The sequence below is a fragment of the Leuciscus leuciscus genome (assembly GCF_965113295.1).
Source record: "Leuciscus leuciscus genome assembly, chromosome: 18".
Classification (NCBI taxonomy): Eukaryota; Metazoa; Chordata; class Actinopteri; order Cypriniformes; family Leuciscidae; genus Leuciscus; species Leuciscus leuciscus.
Window position 1 is genome coordinate 9,224,464 of NC_138742.1, and position 19,909 is coordinate 9,244,372.

A 19,909-nucleotide genomic window follows, 5' to 3' on the forward strand; every position below is an offset into this window, starting at 1 on the left:
TATTTTCCCTTACATATTGCCACAATCACAGTCTTTTTTTAATAAAAAATAGCATGATTCTGTGATTATACCGTACTGTGCATGTGAGTTGTGCTGTGCTCATTCCTCGGCATTTCTTGAAGCCCAGCTTAAAAAAAACAGTCCGACACGCTGCGAAGTTTCTCATTGGCTAAGCGCCTGTCAATCAACTCTGTGACGCATTTCATTGGTGCGCTGCGTTCATTCCTCCACTGACGCCATCCAGGAAGAATCGCTCTCACTTCTGCGAAGTTTGTCAGGTAGCTTAGCTAATGGAGTCGATAGCTAAAAGTAAACACAAGTGGCCTTAGAATGTTATAACGTCTTACCTACTGATGTACATAAGGTACGTATGTGACGTCATCATATTTAGATACGTTACTCTTTAGAGACTGTGGGCATGTAGCGGTTATTGTATTTTATTTCGAGAAGGCCTCAAAGTAGCTAATAATTTGTTAGCTATGCAAGGTGATTAGCAGTGATTGAAACTATCCTGCTACAGCTAGTGAGCGATTGCATCTCTTGTTTTTGCATCTCTTGTTTAGTAATTATTTCGTTTCAGAATTTTCATTAAACACACAAATATAATTGTAATAGTATGCGGTTATAATATAAGTTATATAATACTTTATTTCATCATTTATGTAGTCAGTCTTTACATGTCTAAATACTTTATATTTGGTATTTTCCCTGTAGTTTTCTGTCTAACTTGACTGTAAACTGATTATGAAAAACTAATAATATCTGTGATATGTTGTTAAATCACACGACAATTAACGACAATCTGGAATTTTCCTCAGTCATGTCCTGGATGCATGAATGACAGCTGACACGTTAAATTATCTCTTGAGGCCTTTGAGACTCTTGGATAACTTCTCATTGAAGGAATTTATTGCATGCTTATAAAGTTCAAATATGAAAATGAGGCCCTACAATAATTGTTTGTGTGTGTGTGTGTGACTGATGACGTAACAGTTGACTCGTTAGATGATAAAGTATTTTGTGCTTAGAGATGTGGCCATTTTTTTTTTAAACCATACCATTGCATTATCCAGAGTAGGCATTCCCATTTTTTATTTTTATTTATTTTTTGTCAGTTCAGGGGTGCAAAAGTTCCTGGAGGGCCACCGTACTGTAGAGTTTAGAGCTATGTTGCAAATTATATGACTGTAATTAAAGTGAACCTAATGTACATTGTGTTCCCAAATGCACGTTTAGGCTAACTCACAACACATACAGGGATTGAGCTTGTGAGAACCAGCATGATAGCGATTTCACTTATTTTCCCGATTAACTGTGCAACCCTATTTGTTCACTTTAATTTTATATTCGATTTAATTAGTTTAATATTTTCATATTTAATAACCTCCTGTGGTTTCCTCACAAACCCAAGAACCTTGCTCTAAAGTTTAAAAAACTAAAAATGAAAACATAACCATGTGAAGGGGTTAAAAAAGGAGTACAAGTCATATAAAATGTGCACAGGCATTAACGCAATTTATGAACAGCATGTCAATTATTACTTATTCTTGTCTTGTCCATTATGACTCATGTCTTGAATGAATTGCATATCTCAGATCCTCAATCTAAAACCTTTAAACCTTACGCCATCTGTTCTCTGCTCCATAGCCCTCTGAGATGGATGACATCAATTTACACTACAGATTTCTGAACTGGCGCCGCAGGATCAGAGAAATCAGAGAAGTCCGCGCTGTTCGTTATCAAGAGCGATCCAAACGAATGTTGAAGAATGGAGACACGCTAAGGTAGGTTTGCCCAGCGCTTGACCCTTTCCCTGTTCTTTTTTCCACTTTGTTTGGAAATCAGCTCCCAGCCTGGAATTCATGTGTTGACCCCCCTAGTTTGTATGGAAAAATTCTGCACTGCTTTTCATTTATCCTTATTTATTTGTTTATTTTGAATTGCACAACCATCCACCCACATCGATATCAGTGAGCCGGGCTTGCGAGCGCAAAGCACTGCGAGTGCGTGTATTTGAGCCATAAGTCTGTACTAAAGACGTAATCAGCCTTGACCTCACTTATTGAAACAATTATAATTTCTGAGAAAGTCAGTGGCTACTTGTTTTTATTTGATCCGAAAAAAGATGAAAAGCAAACTCGATCCATCGGAAAAATAAATAGTTCTCCCACATGTGATGTTGTAATTCCCTTTTTTTAATATTGGAAGTCTCCAGCTTCTTCAGAATTAATTCGTATCAGTATGTTTGTCCAGTTTGAGGAGTCAAACAGTGCAAAACATGTGTTCAGTGACTTTAAACGAACAGTTCACCCAAAAATATTAAGGGGTTTGTTAGCCTAGATTTTCAAAACATTTTTTTTTAAAAGAATTCCCTTAAGCTCAACAAGGCTGCATTTCTTTGATCAGAAATACAGTAAAAGAAGCAATATTGTGAATTATTATTACAATTTAAAATAACTCTTTTATATTAAAATGAAAAATGTAATTTTTCTAGTGATACATTTTTTGCATCATTACTCCAGTCTCACATGATCCTTCAGAAATCATTCTAATATGATGATTTGCTGCTCAAGAAACATTCTTTATTATTATCAATGTTCAGTGAATTATGATAGATTATGATAAAACCATGATAGACTTTTTTTTTAGGATTTCTTGATCAATAAAAAATTCAAAAGAACAGCATATAATTGAAATATAATGATATTTTGTGTGACCACCTGGTTATCGGTCTGTTGCAGGACATATATGTGATTTTGTGAGATAAAATCTGGGACACGCATGAGAGAGATACATTTGCCAATATTATACTATGTAAATATTTATTTACATTCTTTGGAAAGCCGATTTGCTATTACATTGGATGATAACACGTTTGTGAGATGATCAGATTCTTATTTCACAATACGAGTCATTTTAAATATCTGTGAAATTTCACAATAATCGATACTTCAGCAAAAGGTCCTCAAAAAACATTACATAAGACAAGTAAACAGTTAGCAATATAATAAGAACAAATAAACTAATTATATGGAATCAAATTGTAGATCGGGTATCGGTGACAATGGGCAGGATCCGTAGAGGCATCAAATTACAGCGAGAGCGATTCGAAAGCTTACAAAGCAGTCGGCTCTCTAAACGCTCTCGCGGTATTTCTATGCTGTTCGCAAGTGTGTGATATCACGCACTAGCAACATGCGCAGCAAGCCGGCGGCAGGTAAACAGTTTCCAATTCAAACAAGCTAACATGCACTCCCGTTTTCCCCGGGAGCCAAAATGTCAGTTTTGTCGAGTATCCTCATAAGAGCAGACTGAGCAGTCTTAAATGAACGTAAAGCGTTGTGAGAGAATGAGGCGCGTGTGAGATCCGTGTTTCAGTCAGCAGCGGCTGCTCTTAAAGGGACAGCAGCCAATAATGCTGTCTGTCAGTAAAGTTACTCAAAGAACAAAGGGAACCGAGAAAATCACTCACTCCTCTTGACTAAAGAACTTTTGTAACTTTAATAAGGAGTAACCTATATATAATTTAAAATGTATGCAGTGCAAACTGTTTGAGAACTTTATAAAATTTCTGTATATTTCCTACCTGTTAGAAAAATATTGAAAATATACTGTCTTTCTTTCTACATTAATTTGGAGATTAACTGTGAAATTATTACATTATAAAATATATTAAAAACGTAAGGTGATTTATCACAGAAAAAAAAGTGTGATTAATCTTGTTAATTTTTGCAATCGATAAAAATACATAAAAAATAAACATAAGTCTTATCTATGTTTTTTTTTCTTTTTATTGAATATCATGTATTTATTTATGTTAATATCTGCGCAATTAATGTGTATTCAGCCTGCCTCTGCCATCCAGCACACCCCATAAAGTTAAAGTAATGTTTAAGTCAAGCCTGCCTGATGCCTTTCACAAAAGAATGATCCAGTCTCTTCCACACAGTGAGGCATACTGTTTATTAGGTAATTCAGCACTGTTTTTATTTTAGTATCGGATCGGTATCGGCCGATACTGAATCCCAGATATCGGAGGCAAAAAATGCTGATCGGAGCATCCCTAGTAGCGGTGTTCATTTCGACCCAGAGTCGGACAATAGTGCCTACAGTGTCCGAGAAAATACGCTGTATGGAGGTAGACAGGTATAGTTTAGTTTAATTACGGTTATAACGTATTTGTCATCTGCTTTTATCCACTATTAATACAAGCCTGCTGTAGCGGACCCCGTCCGAATGATGGCCAAAAATATACTGATGAGTTTAATGAAGTTTATTGTACATTACACAAGATGAAGCGTTAGTTTTACTCCAGAAAATCACTGTAAGAGCTGAATAAACACAGTATAAGAAGTGCGCTGTGCGCATTAAAGTCTTATCCATAAACTTTAAAATTAGGCTGCTTATTAGGCTTCTTACTCAACTGTGTACATTCACTTAAGACAAAATGTATGATTTTAGGCGCGTACCCGAAGCCCGTTTGATGATCCGCGTTCGACTCCGACTCGGAGCACGCACACAGAAAGCCGCCTGGGGAACAGTGTCTCTTTTGCGGCTTAATGCGCTTTTAATAACAGTGTTTAATATCAAACGTTCTGCAGTTTAGCAACAGTAGACTAAATTTTACAACACTCACTTATTTGGCTGATTTAAATGTTAAGTTTGGCCTTTAAGGGAGAAAATGTGGAATGCGGCAGTGGAACAATAATTGTTTTACCTTGATTATCTTGTTTTCATAATCGTTGGAAGCCAAAATCAAAAATCCGTTATGATTAATCACACAGACCTACAATGTAATATGCTCTCCAAGACCTATTCAGTCTGCTAAATATAATAAACTGAGTAACAAAAAGTTGGTAAAAATCACATTTTATACTAAAATAAATATCTACAATTAGCGACTGATTTATTATCCTTTATCATTAAATGCATTTTACTGGATTCAGTGCATCCTGAACTTGTATTCTTTGTTGAATCTGGCAGGTTTGATCAGGATGTTCTTATCCAGTATGTGTCTAGATGAAGTCGTGGCTGGTGTAGCTGTATTTAACAACTTTTGATGAGGTCCAAACTGATGTATTTGCTCTGTCCACGCAGTCGTCATTGGCGAAAAAAATCCCTCTCTATGATTGCGTTGGTTGGTTATTTTAAACAGCAGTCTCATTTTTCATTATCATATTTCTTATTGTGGTATTGTAACAATACAGACATAAATGAAATGCTTACATTATCCCACTGTTTACGTCTTGCCAAGCTCCCAAGAGGTCAAGTGACAGGGACAGGTGGTCACCTTAATATTATTTAGATTTAAATTAAAGGGTAACTCTCGCCAAAATGCAACCTAGGGTCTTTTTATTAATCTACCCGAGGCAAACATTCGTTTAAAAGCATAATTAGAATGGAAACGGCACTTTTAAGTTTGACCATATTTTCGTTTTCGGTCAAATTGCCTTTTGAATGGGAGTGCTTGGGGCACGGCTATGATAGCATTAAAAATCGCTATTTTTAAAACACTAAGGAGGCTCGACACAACATGAAACTTTCATTGAAGTATCACCAGGGGCTCTACACATGAACTCGAGCATTGAGAACATTGTTTGTGTACACAGAGTTTACTAAAAAGAAAGATTTTGAACATCTGTGTCCGCCGGCATTTTGTCAGTCAAAAATAGTCGATCTCCGAATGCAACGTGACTGGGAGGAGAGTAAAGATGGAAAGCTCCTAAAGCTTAGTTCCACATAAATTCACGGATAATTTGTTGTTTTGTCGTTAGTGAAAATCAATATTGACCTTGTATTTGAAAAAGGATCCTCATGTAAGAAACAATACTAAAATTCAGAGTCAGTTCATTCGCATTCGGAGATCGACTATTTTTGACTGTCAAAATGCCGGCGGACACAGTTGCTCAAAATCTTTCTTTTTAGTAAACTCTATGTATACAAACTATGTTCTCAATGCTCGAGTTCATGTGTAGAGCCCCTGGTGATACTTCGAGCAAAGTTTCATGTTGTGTCGAGCCTTCTTAGTGTTTTAAAAATAGCGATTTTTTATGCTATCATAGTTGTGCCCCAAGCACTCCCATTCAAAAGGCAATTTGACCGAAAACGAAAATACAATCAAACTTAAAAGTGCCGTTTCCATTCTAATTATGCTTTTAAACACAAGTTTGCCTCGGGTAGATTTACAAGAAGACCCTAGGTTGCATTTTGGCAAGAGTTACCCTTTAAGATGTGGAAGAGGTTATAGCATTCTCCAAAAGAAGCTCTCATCCATATCAGTGTGAAACATGTAGAAACACAACTGAACCTGATTTCAGCAGCTAGTCCACTAATCACTGGCCATTTTAATAACGTACCTATAGCAACAGTGCTCTGGTTATTAAAGATTAAGCTTTTTATTACTTCCCTGCTGTAGTTACCAAGGGAACTCTGATGAAGTTGGCTGCTACGTGGCTCCACGCCCCTTATCAAAAGGAAACTGTTACTTCGAGGTAAGAAGCACACCTATGTTGTCGGGTTGCTAAAAACATTAGAATCATTTCAACATCCTTTCTGTTGCCTTTGTTAAGAAAAACAGTAACCTAAGTACTAATAACTTTTTTGTAACTGTATGCTCGGAGATGTCGAGTTATTTCAACTTTTTTTAAACCAGTGTTTTCAATTTCATTATGATTTTGTAGATGTCTCATGCTTTAGTCAGTTCTATAATTTTTTATGTTTATGTTTTTAGTTTTCCAAATGTTTGTCTTGCATCTGGTCTTTGATTATCTGCCTTTTTCCACATGCCATTTTTCATAAAATTTCTGCAAAGAAAATAAGCTTTCTAAAGTGAATGCTGTTTGGAAATCTTAATAATGAAGATCTAATATGACACATTGACACTTTTATGTATTTTTGTCTCTGCATTTTTGTTACTGTCTATTGTAAATGACTTCAGACAGGATTAGTTTTCTAAATGACATTTGAGTTTTTACATTGGATGATTTCATTATCTGATTTGGACAGGATTTATAAGCTGGGAGTGAAGCAAGGTTGTGTGCGCTTGAATGAGTTAAAAATCACTTACAAATTCATTGTTGTCAACAACAAATTTCAAGAGCTCCTAGTCATTTAGACAGCTCACAGACTAGTCCGTTTTTAAAATGTTTAATGTTTCCTGTGTCCCTCCACGTCAAAATAGACACTGCCCTTTGAGTTGATGTACTCCGATATTACTGCTGCCTCTGTAGCAACTTTGCTATAAAATACAGTTTGAAAAAGAAGCTCCCAGGTGATTTAGTACCGGAAAACTTGCAGGGATTGGGCTATAAATTAGTCTTTGGGAGAGGGCAAGCGTGATTTAATTTATGGAGCTCAGTAGAAGCCGTCTGGTTGTGTATCTGAGGAGGGAGACAGCTCTGATGGGTTTTCTGCTGCTGGCAGATTGAGCTGGTGTGATGAACTTCCTCTCTGGGGGATTGGAGCGGGGAAAGTAACACCCTGTACGTTACCCTGATGAGTCCTTCATACAGCCAGTGTTTTTTGTGTCATAGTTTGAAATTTGTAAATATTTTGCCATGTCATATTGATTCATTTTAGTCCTTTTTAGACTTTTATCAACTTAAACGTATCTAGTATTAGCTACTTTTGAATTTTCTGAGTTTTTAGAGACCTGTCATTTAGGATATTGTATTAGGCTATATTTATCATGCAATGTTGTGGGAGTGTCTCCAACGAGAGGTGTGCATTTAGACTCATTCTCTATGCAGATGTGCGTTGTAATATTTAAAGTGTTAGTTCACCCAAAAATGAAAACTCTGTCATCATTTTCTCACGCCCTTGTCGTTCCATCCAAACCTCTAAGACTTTCGTTCATCTTCGGAACACAAATGAAGATAATTTTAATGAAATTGAGAGAGTTCTGTCCCTCCATCGTCAGCTACGCAACTACCACTTTGATGCTTCCAAAAGTTCATAAAGAGATCCATAAATGAATTGAGCGGTTTAGTCAAAATTTTCAGAAGAGATTGAACAGATTTAATTTAGGCTTTTATTCACATTTTAACATTGATCAGTGAACATAAACAGAAGCTCAACCGAACCTGCTTGACAAGCGAGAACAAACCTCATTGGTTCTTAAGGAAGCTCAAACATAATGCGTAACACATGAGAACAAACCTCACTGGTTCTCGCACGTCAAGCGAACATGCTTGAGCTTCTGTTTACCACAACTGATGTGTGTTGATGAATGTTTATATGTGAATAAAAGCCCTAAATTCAGTCTGTTCATCATATAAAGCGATCGAGTCTCTTCAGAAAATTTGGACTAAACTGCGCAATTCATATTGATTAGTTTTATGATCTCTTTATGAACTTTTTGAAGTGTCTAAGTTCTTAAAAAAGTTCTTCAAAAAGTTCTTCTTGCGGGTTTGGAACGACACAAGAGTGAGTAATTAATGACAGAATTTAAATTTTTGCGTGAACTAACCCATTTAGTCGAATTAATTTCGTTACACTTTAAAGCAGCACTCAGTAGCTTCGGGATTTCTTCGCTGTATTCTCGCTTTTTGCTCGCAGGTTTCTCTCTAGAGCTCCCCCCACAGCTTCGGGAATAGATATTTGACAACACTGTCGTAAAAACTCGTTGCTGATTCTCAGACACCAGAGGCTATAGATCAACGACATCAAAGCAGATGGGACATTCTTTAAAACGTCTTCTTCATTCGGGTTCGGACAGCGTGAGGGAGCGCAATAATGACAGCATTTTAGCAGATTTCTTTTGGCCGTAAAGCAATTGTTTACATCGCGAGACCTGATATCACGCGAGACTTCCTGACGCGGCGGCCGTCGGCCCGCCGGCTCAAAGTTGCAAGTGCGTATTTTCCGCTCACGGGCACCAGGGGGGTGCGAAACGACCACCATTCAACCCGAAATAAGTAATATAACCATTCCAATGACTCCGAAGCTGTTCAGTTAAGGTAAAAAAAGTTACTTAGTTCACCTTTAAAATGAATTTTGTCACAACGCTTTTTTTGCCTTTTCTTCATTATCAAAGATAATCAAAGAGCTCATTTTCATCAGTTAAATACAGTCCATCCATGACTGGTTGATTTTGAAAACATGTATTTTTGCACATCCTCCTTGTTATCTCCTAAATCTAGGGGTGTTTAGTTTGGTTCTGCCCAGCTTTGAAGGAATTATTGAGACTGTAACATTTATTCTAATTTAATAATCAACTTTGGCTTGTAAAAAGGGTATTTCTTAAAGCAGAAGTCACAAACTAAACTGTATTGCAATCTTATTGACCAAAAGCGTCACTCCATGCGTGAGTGTGCACCCTGGGAATATCTGCAGCCAGTGGAAATGAATGTGACATCTGCAGCAGTGAGCTATGAGTAATCAATAAAGAACTCGCTCTTGCTTTATATGCTCTACATCACCTGATTGTGACGCAGAATCATTCAGATTTGCAAAGTCTGGGAACTTTTTTCTTTTTCTTTTCCGTAAAGGTCATCTGCCAGTCGGGATATGCGTCAGCGTCGTCCTCATGTTTCCTTATTACTCTTTCACAGGGGTTTCATTTTAGCCCCTGTGGGCAGGGAAGCCAACGCTCCATCACAATTGGACTGTGTTGCTGCACCTTCACCGCCTATTTCAACATTGAAGTGCCATACAGTGATTAACCCCTGCTCTGTTTTCTCAGTGTGCTCACATGTGCATGTGCAAATCAATTTTGTCCTTAGTCAAGTGGAAATATCTCTATTAGTGCAATTGATTATTTTGCCTGGAGCTTCGACGTGGAATTTTGTAGCCACAAGGTTCATGGCACGGTTCTTTGTTGAAGTTGCGGTAATATAATTGAGTGCCCTTAAATTAATCATTGTGCAGCTTTGAATTTACAGCAGAAAAGGCTTGGAACCAGCAGCAAGCATTCGTATATAGGCTTATCAGGATTTACGGTAGCATTATAAAGCTTGGAAAGCAAATCCTCGAAAGAAACGACAAGGAAGATGAGGAAACTTGGACTTAAACCTCTTGGAAGTGGTGGGGTTGCTTTCTAAGTCCGTTTGTGGTTTTGGATGAGTGTGCTGTTAAGTTTAGTTTGTGGTGCAATAACTGGATTAATTTGTCTATGCTTGCCCCTTCCAAGGGTACGGCTACAACGGTTGAGTCATGTGTGGCAGGAGTAATCCGTCTTTTTTACATGATAGTCCCTCAAAATCAACAAATCCAATTCCATGTTGAATTTTAAATAAAACGAATCGCTTGGTCTGTCTGAAAACTTGATTAATGAGCATGAGAAAATTAATAAATGGGCTTTGGCAGTTATTACTACATTGCATAGCTGTATGTTGGAAATTTACTAGCGTTGAGGAGGTTGCAGAGGAGAGGGTGTGGAAGTTGTTCGGAGATGCTTTGCATACAAGGGAGAGATAAGTAGTAGCCGAGACTTTAAAATTCTTAATAACAGGTTACCTGACATTTCCATCCTGTGACTCAGCCGAACGCTCCTTGTTAACTCTTGATTCCTACAGCGTCTGTTATTTTGTAATCAGTGCTGCTCATGACGCACATAACCGTTGGCATTTGCTTAGAAGTCCCTGAAAGACATCTTTTGCCCTTTAGTCATTTAAAAATAAACTATCATAAAAAAACTGAATTGCTCAGCTGTACTGCACACATACTGAAGCTCATGTGTTTTTAATGGTTTTTATGATATTTCAAGGTGACCATTATGGATACTGGAGTGAGAGGGACAATTGCTGTCGGGCTGGTTCCTCAATATTACAAACTTGACCATCAGCCCGGCTGGCTTCCGCACTCAATTGCTTACCATGCTGATGATGGGAAGTAAGTTCACATTAAGAGTTGGTACTTATTTTTTATTTATTTATAAAATGCCTACTTTTGCTGTTTTTTTTAAATATATTTAAATATATTTAAATATTTATAATTTAATACATTTGTCTTTAACCAAAATGCGTTAGTTTGTAAACTTTGTTTTGTTGGTTACCTTGTGGGATTTTTTTTTATTAAAGATCACTTCCTCTTTCCATGAACCTTTCCAGTTATAAGTCATAAATGACTGTATCTCTCCTTTTCACAGGCTGTACAACGGCAACCCTGTCGGTCAGCAATTCGGTCCTAAATGTAACCGGGGGGACCGAATCGGTTGCGGAATCTATGCAGACACTTTTGATGCCGGACTCATCACTGTGTTCTTCACAAAGAATGGCAAGGAGGTGAGTCCATGCCTTGGTACTGAAGTCACAGAACAGTAATGTTGTCAAAAAATATAGATTTTTCGATACATATCGATCCTTAAATACCTGGTTCCATTTCCAGCAGTATCGATACACCGATACCAGTTGTGCATTCTCACTCTTTTCTTTACAGAGTTAACTCTCTATTGCACATCATTTTACAAATTCCCGCAGGTTTCCCGAACACACATAAAGCCGCCTCTCAAAACGTGTACCATATTACTTTTCCCGGCTTATTGCACTTAAATGGTTGCCTGGCTAACGTCAGACCTCTTTCTCTTTGAGACGTGGTCTGGGAACCACATGTTCATTTTCTCGTATTTGAGGCGTGGTTTACGAATGCCCAGAGCCGTTTATTGGGCGCTACAAATGTCTATCAAATGCTCCTGTACGTAGCTCATAGCCAATCGTTTCAATTATACCAGATGACGTATGTAGAGCGACAGATATTCAACGAAGACGACGACGACGATGGGTCAGAGATTTATGTGTACACCAGAGTCCTGCACGGGTCCGGTTTTGTAAACCCGTACCCGCTGTGCTTAAAACCGCACCCGACCCGTTTTCCGACAGCAGCACTAATTAAAATCTGCACCCGACCCGCTTAAAATAGAACCGACACCCGACCCGCACCTGAAATAAAATCAGTTTAGACTATCACATTATAGACACACTTACAAAAATGTTTATTGCCAGGTCATACAGAAGTTATTACACGACAATTAACACAAGGACAACTTCAGCCGAAGCTGTCAAAAGGCCGATACATGAAGAACATGGCTAACGTTACCACAAAACTGAGTAGCCTTATAACATTTTACCAATCGAACAGTCGCGGCTACAACACTATATGCCACGCAATTTCGTCTAGCCTACATCTGACCATTATGAGTTCAAACACGCCCTGCACGCCACACATACTTAACAGTGTTAAATATGAAAAATACCGTTCGATAGAACTGCTTTGTTACCACAGTTATCTGCGTGCTTCCTCAGGGATGAAGTTCCACATTTGCGGCTAACCAACACGAAAATGTTTGCAGCAAAGCCTTTCACAATATTTTCTTCAGATAACTCCAAATTTCTCCCACACACTGGACTTGATTTTTGATGACGTATTGTCGACAACTTTACAATCTCCACTAGCTATTCTTTTCTTCAACTCCTCAGCATCCATCTAGACGACTGCAAGCAGATCGCGTGCGCGGTTATGATGAATTTTTAAAAGTGAAAGTAGCCTAGGTAACGTTATAGATCCTGGGAGGGCGTGGCGCGTCGGCACAAATAAACTGATGTGGATTTTAAATTATTTGATCAACTTGAAATACAGGCATATTTTTGTAGATGTGTTCCTAAAAATATGCATATATTTTTACGTCTGTCATGTTGGATCCATAGATATAAACAAACTGCTTCGGTGTGTCGCATAGATGTCGTCATCGTGTTGCTGCTCCCTCCCCGTTCTGTGATTGGTTCCCTAGCTGAGGCGAAAATCTGGTCCATGGAATCCATGCTGACTAGCAGCGTGAATAAAATCGCGCTGCGCTCAAGGCAGCATGGGGAAACCCAGGCTACTTAAATGGTCAAATACACACAAAATTATGTAAAATGCCCATCTTTGCGAGTATTTATGTAAACACAATCAGTTATCTTAAGTGAATGTAAACAAATGCAAACAAAGAAAACATGTATAACAGTACATTCAGTCTTAAAGTGACAGAAGCCTAATAATACTGCTGCAGTTTGTGTCATTATTGTTAATCAAACAACAAAAGAAAAAGAAAGTTTAATTTTTACAAAGAAGACTATCCAGTGTTATTTTACATTTAATTACTTTGTGCAAGGTCCTGCTACTGAAACTGAATAGACTTTTTGAGGGTCAGTGTTCCAAACAAAAAGGAGGGGGGTTGTCAGTTTCACTGACTGTTTAAGTGTCTTTTTTTGTAAATTAAATTTGAAGTTTAAAGATCAAGCTTACTTGTGCATGTAAGCTATTTCAAATACATTGAGTGAGCAAACATTTAGGTGAGGTAATTGATCAATGTTTATATGTGAATAAAAGCCTACTTTAAAATTATGTAAAATAATATAAAGCGACCATGTCTCTTCAGAAGACTTGGGTTAAACCACTCCATTCATATTCATTTGAAGCTTAATATTGATTTCCTTGACTTTCAATGGTTCGGACAAAAAAATATGAGATGATATTTAAAATATTTATATGGCAGTATATAGGGCAGTTTTCCCCCATGGTATCAAAAATGGAATTTAATATCGATATTTTTTTAAGGTACCGAAGTTAGAAATTCCAGTATGGTGACAGCACTACAGCACAGTCACTCTGATGCTCACTACTGTTCAAAATTTTGGTTCAATAAGATTTTTTTTTGTGCAAGAAATTATTAAACTTTCTGTTCATCTGTTCATACAAAAAGTATCACGTTTCCACAAAAAAATTATAAGCAGCACAACTGTTTTCAGCTGATAACAATAAGAAGTGTTTCTTGACCAGCAAATCTACATATTAGAATGATTTCTGAAAGATCATGTGACACTGAAGACTGGAGTAATGATGCTGAAAACTTAGCTTTGCATCACAGGAATAAATTACATCTGGTAATATTTTAGAAAACAGTTATTCTAAATTCACAATATTATTGTTTTTACTGTGTTTCTTATCAAATAAATACATTAAAATTCATACTGACATATCAACGTGTGATATATGTATAGGTAATATATCATAAACTATTATAATGTCAAGTTGAATAAATGCATTTACAGTGTTAAACACCGTTAATTAAGTACAATTGTAAACTTTAACAGCACAATGTAAATATAATCAGACACCGTATATTTACGCATTCTTTCACAAATTACATAACATCTACATCAAACTATGAATTCTATGTACCATTGTGTGTAATGGTTTTGTTTATTACTCCATTATAGTGGTTACAAGAATCTGTAGAGCTAAAGTCTTTGAACACACAATAGTCTAGTCTTCTAATTGAGGGTTGTTTTCTGATGACTGGTTTTCCTGCAGGCCTGATAGAAGGACCAGGAGTGATACAGACATCATTTCAATGAGCAGTCTTTATTCTCAGTTATAATATGCTGTAAAATAGTGGTTAGCTTTATGGAATGCTTTAACAGAGCTCTCTTTATGTGTATGTGTGAATGGAAGGTGGGGTCAGTGGTGGTGCCGGTGGCTCCAGATGGGCTTTTCCCTGCCATTGGCATGCACTCCCTCGGCGAAGAGGTACGGTTGGACCTGCAGGCGGAATGGGGTTCAGAGGAGGAGGACAGCGTCATGATGGTGGACAGCCATGAGGATGAATGGGCACGCCTGTATGATGTCAGAGTCAGCGGCACGGTGAGTGGGGGGGGGGCTATCGAAAACCAGACCAAATGTGTAGCCAATTAGTTTCAGAATCATTTTTTAATCTACAGGCCCTTGGAAAGTGTGACGGGTTGAGTGCAAGCATGGTGAAAGACTCTAAAGTAAACCATATTTTACACTGGGTTATTGGGAAGTCATTTATGTTAGGAATTAGTGGTGCTTGCTAAGGCAAGAATCACGATTGCTGTTGCCATATGTAGGGTTAGGGATTGTAACAGGCCTCAAATCTATTGAACCTTGGTGCATGACTCGACAATAAGGACTGCCCGATGACCCGGGGTCGGTCAGCGTGAAAGACACTCAGACCAGTTGACGGAACAGTCGCTTGCCCGATCGGGCCAGTGCTGCATCTTCACGGAAGTGTAAAATTTGCTCATTTTTAAGCCTTGCCAATTTAAATATTCAAGTGCAAGTAGATGCGAAAGTACCTGGGTCTCTCAGTTTGGTACTCGCGCGCTGTATGATAAGTTTTGTGTGCGTAGATTATTTGTTCTTATTTTATTACTGATGGTATGTAACAATATTTAAAATTTAAATGAGTTTGGCTAGTGGTTTTAGTGTCATAACCTTATTTATTAAGGTTACATGGATCAAAAACAACTAAAACAATTAACAACTCAGCCTATTTTATTTTATTTTATTTTATTTTATTTTATTTTATTTTATTTTATTTTATTTTATTTTATTTTATTTTATTTTATTTTATTTTATTTTATTTTATTTTATTTTATTTTATTTTATTTATAACTTTTTTTTGTGGTGGGGCCAGGCCAGTAGAAAAAATCCCTCGCGTTGAGCCCTGATTGGTGTGGAACTAATCCTGCAACATTTGCATGGACATGAATGATGACGTTTTGCTGGCTAGTTTCTAAGCAGTTGAATGTACAGTTTCTGCCTGGTGTATGATGAAACTGGCTCATTGATTTGCAATGAAAGAGGAACATGAGCCATATCTAGAGACTTTCTGGTGGCATGTTTTGCACAGAGAAGTACCAGCCACATTTGCAATACCATGTTACTGCACTATATCCACAGTTGCTAATAAAATGTCCCAAAATAGCTTATTTCTTAGCGCCAATTACATGGCGTTGCACTCCACCACATATTTACATGGCAGTGAAGTCAACCAGAGCACCATGTCCTGTTTTCCTGGTAAGAGAGGATAATGGCCATTGCCATAGAGTTCTGATTACCACCCACATTTGCTTTTACCTGGAAAATCAAGTCCTGCTATTTTTGTTCAGATTCTTCTTAAAGAATAAATTTTTTTTACTCCCGGTTTCACAGACAAGGCTTAAGCATAGTCCCAGTCTAAAATGCACGTTTGAGCTGTTTTGTTTTGTGTTAAGATGCACACCAGTAATGTTTTTTTCTAAGGCATGTTTATTAAAGCTACTTAAATGCCCTATTTAAGCTAAAGCCTAATCCTGGCTAAATCAAAGCCCTGTCTGTGAAACCGGGCCTTAATGTTTTTAAAGTCTCTAATGCTCACCAAAGCTGAATTTATTCCATAAATGTTATGAAATGTTGTTACAAATAACTGTTCTATTTTAATGTATTTCAAAAAAATATATTTTCAGCAGTCATTACTCCACTCTTCAGTGTCACATGATCCTTTAGAAAATTTCTTATCAATTTTCAAACAGTTAAAAGTTTTTGACGGAGCTGCTTAATATTTTTGTGGAAACCATGAAAATAGAAATCTTGAAAAACATGATAAATGTCTTCACTCTCACTTTTGATTAATTTTAATGTATCTTTGTTAAACAAAATTATACATTTCTTAAAAAAAAAATATCGTACTGACCCCAGACTTTTGAATGTTAGTGTTATTGCGATAAATAAGGTCTGTGTTCTCAGCACTCAAGCCTTTTAGTGTTACTTTGATGTAATCCTTGCTTGAAGTATTTTGAGTCATCATACCTCACAGGTTTGCCCCAATAAATTCTGACATGAATGATGTGAATCCAAAAAACCACACATTACTTTACTTCCTGTCAGCCATTTACTAAGTTGACATTATCATTCTTAGAAAAAAAAAAGAAAAAAAAAACACCTGGAGGAACACAGTGATAGAAGAGTCTGCCGAACTTAAGCGTGTGTGCTGTTGTGACTGAGTGGAGGGAATTGCTTGCTGGAGGCAACGTTTTTTCACCCATAATTCCTCAGAGTAGTGTTTAGATAAAGTTGAAAGGAACAAGCAGTCTTGTGTTCGGGTTGGTTATGGAGTAAAAACCTCCCAATAGAGTGAGACTCTGGATCCAAGAGACCAAAAAGTGCAGGGAAAGGATTGTGCGCCCATCATGCTCACCTTCCCATCTGATGCCCTGGACCTTCTGAGGCATATTAATGCTATACTGAGGTCATGAAAGCATACAGCATAAAGTGCCGCACTGTCGTTACGCTTTACTGGGCTGATGGCACGAACCGGGCAGCGCAGGCCAGAACTGGCACTAGACCAGCTTGTAAAAACTCAATAAGAGGACTTACGGGGTGCCAAGGAATCTTTTTGCCTGTTTAAAATGTGGTTGAAGGTTTTCTCAGCTGTGTGCCTTCTCTGTGAGTCCTGTTGGCTTGGCGAGAAGGTGTCCCAAGACTTATAGACTCTGCTGATAAGGGCATGTTTTGACAAGATGGAACCAAGTCCTAATGCCCCATGGTTTAGTTTCCACATTAGTCAGCATCAAGTAAGTTTCTTTGAGATTGGCGATCTCCCTACAAGATAGATTTTGTGCAGAGCACTCCTCGCCATCAGCAGTATGCTAATAGTAAAGTGTAGGTTTGATGGCTGAGGTTCGTCGGGCAGCTTTTGACGATACTCATCTCCTAGTCTTAAGGCACGATCTAATGTAAACCAAAACTTAAAGTGTTCTTTAGCAATCTGTCACAAGAGTCCATTTTGTGGTCTGTCTCTGACGGATCCAACATACTGTCTGTGTTTTTCAGAACTCCTCCAGTCATTCCTTCCATATATGGAGCAGTTCTTGTCTTTCGGTGATAGTTTCTAGTAGGAACACATTCTCATTCTGTGGTAAAATGAATTAGAAATATCTGTCTTTCAGTAAGCCTTTTGGAAAAACAAGTATATCAGTATAGATAACAACATCAGTATCTTTGTTAAACCATCTTTGTTTATTTATCAAACAACGCCAGCTGAGTTTTACGGAACTTTTACGTGATGTCACCATAGAACTATGCAGTGAATTTATTACAGGGACAAACCTTAAACGACCTGGGTAAAGGTAAAGTAGAAATTCCCCCAATGATGGAAGCTCTGTCATCATTTAATCTCTTTGGAATACAAAATGAGACATTAGCACATTTGCTCATTTATACTTGGTGTGTCATCCTGGGATTGACGTCAATGGCACCAAACCCTATTGGTCCTATTGGTGATTGTGACATGGTAAGAATGAACATGCAAAACTGGAAATGAGCATTTTAGGACATCACCTTACATAAAAGAAAGTCATACAGGTTTGGAATAACACAAGGGTGAGTAAATGATGACAGTTTTCATTCATAGGGGAATCATCCCTTTAAGTGCTCTTGCGGAAGTGCCAGCAGATCTGATTACAGTAGCACTAATTTGCTCTGTTCTTCTACTGTTCATGTTTACTTTCATTACAATCACAGGGCCACCCCTGTTTAGATGAGAAAATATCACATTCTGACACGCTGCTAACCGCTGTCATAGCGTTCACAAACACTCCTTGATTTCTTTTTTTTTTTTTTTTACTGTCTATGGTTTGTCATCGGTCTTCATGCATGTGATAACATGGAAATATTTTGGTGTGCGAAATAGTGTGATTCACAGTTATAATAGATTGTGTGAGATGTCTCTTACAACAGCTCATCATGGCCTTTCCTTCCTCTGAGTGCCCACATAGCTACAATAAACTTTATAACCTGTAGTTGATGAAAATGTAATGCAATGCACTTACTGCCTCAGATCCGGGCGGCCGTTCTAATGACGGACTGGTCAGAAACCTTGTAACTTAACTTTCGGTAGAATGTTAGTAATATGATGACACATGCAAATGTCTGACCATATATAAAGCCACAATATCAACTTTGGCAACACAGGGTTAAAAAAAAATGTTAAAGCATTTTTTTCCATTTCCTGAAAAGTAGCATTTTTGGATATATATATATATATTTATATACAAGGACAATATATAAAAGGTGTTCCTAGAACTAAAATCGTTCCCAGTTCCTGCACAGAAAACACCAAAAAAGAAGATATTAGCAGAACTATGAAACGGTTCCTCCGGTGCAAAAGCCCCTTTTGTGAGCATAAGAGACTTCTTTCAAAAACATTATTATTTTTTCTTTGCACAATCTGGGATATCACGCAGATCAGTGCTGTCCAGATGAGATTATTGGTTTCGGTGGAAGATCCCTTTCACAGATGAATTGTGGGAAACTGAAGATTTGCTGACTCCTCCACTTCTCTTTCCAGTTAGCTTGTGTAAAGCCACTAATTAGCCCATTTCCATCTCATTTAAGTGGTCTTTCTGGGTTATTCTGGAAATTCTGGGTTAAATTTAGCATTAGTTTTACTGGATCTGGCAACTTTAAACAGTACTATGTCTGCCGCCATTTCTGGTTACAATTAATGCATGAAAACAATCACATCATCAGAAAGAGATAATTACAATCAAATGATATGGAAAATGGTGGAGTAGTATGATTTACTCAGACCTATAAATCTTTAGATTAGCTCTGATATGTGTAGCCAACATCTACAGCATGCAATCTCGCATTGAGCAATGAATTGTCACACATAGGTCAGCCCTGCCTTTGTATGTGTCTTCGTGTTATGAGGAGGCGTTTGGCTGGCGCCGCTGTGTACGTGCGGTTCTATGCGAACGCATGGCAGAGATCAGTTTAGCTGTTACTACAGCAGAGCCTCTGCCCACCGACTAATCTCCCTACGGCTCTGTGGCCGCCAGACAGCAACCTGGACTACTGCACGCTTTACCCAGCATACACATCCACACCAATGCTAGCTTACACATACTCACTTCCAAGGCCTTGCATACTGTTTTATACTCATGCATTGCACATACACTGACTCACACGCACGCTTATGAGCTGGTTGGGAGTGATAACGTCTGAGAATGCTGGCTTCAGAGCAAAGATTTATGGTCATAGCCTCTTTGGCCCTTTGTCTTTTTTTTTAAAAACACTTCAGCTCAGAGTGTTTGTGGTTTCATCAGGCCTGGCAATGTTGCTGAGTGTCTGAAACTGAAGGGGTGAC

General features: G+C 37.9%; 1 protein-coding gene across 2 annotated transcripts in view; it reads left to right on the forward strand.

The window, feature by feature from the left end:
• The first annotated feature begins 206 nt into the window (after nt 1-206).
• The window catches only part of spryd3 (SPRY domain containing 3), a 48,390-nt gene continuing 28,687 nt past the window's right edge, over nt 207-19,909 (forward strand). The window contains exons 1-6 of one of the 2 annotated variants that reach the window (XM_082146239.1): nt 207-364; nt 1,648-1,784; nt 6,416-6,491; nt 10,706-10,830; nt 11,087-11,222; nt 14,431-14,619. In XM_082146239.1, coding sequence (XP_082002365.1) covers nt 1,657-1,784; nt 6,416-6,491; nt 10,706-10,830; nt 11,087-11,222; nt 14,431-14,619 — 654 coding nt within the window. In that variant the 5' untranslated portion in view covers nt 207-364; nt 1,648-1,656. Of the gene's footprint in view, nt 365-1,647; nt 1,785-6,415; nt 6,492-10,705; nt 10,831-11,086; nt 11,223-14,430; nt 14,620-19,909 lie in introns of those variants that run through there. The other variant, XM_082146240.1, reaches the window with a different exon arrangement.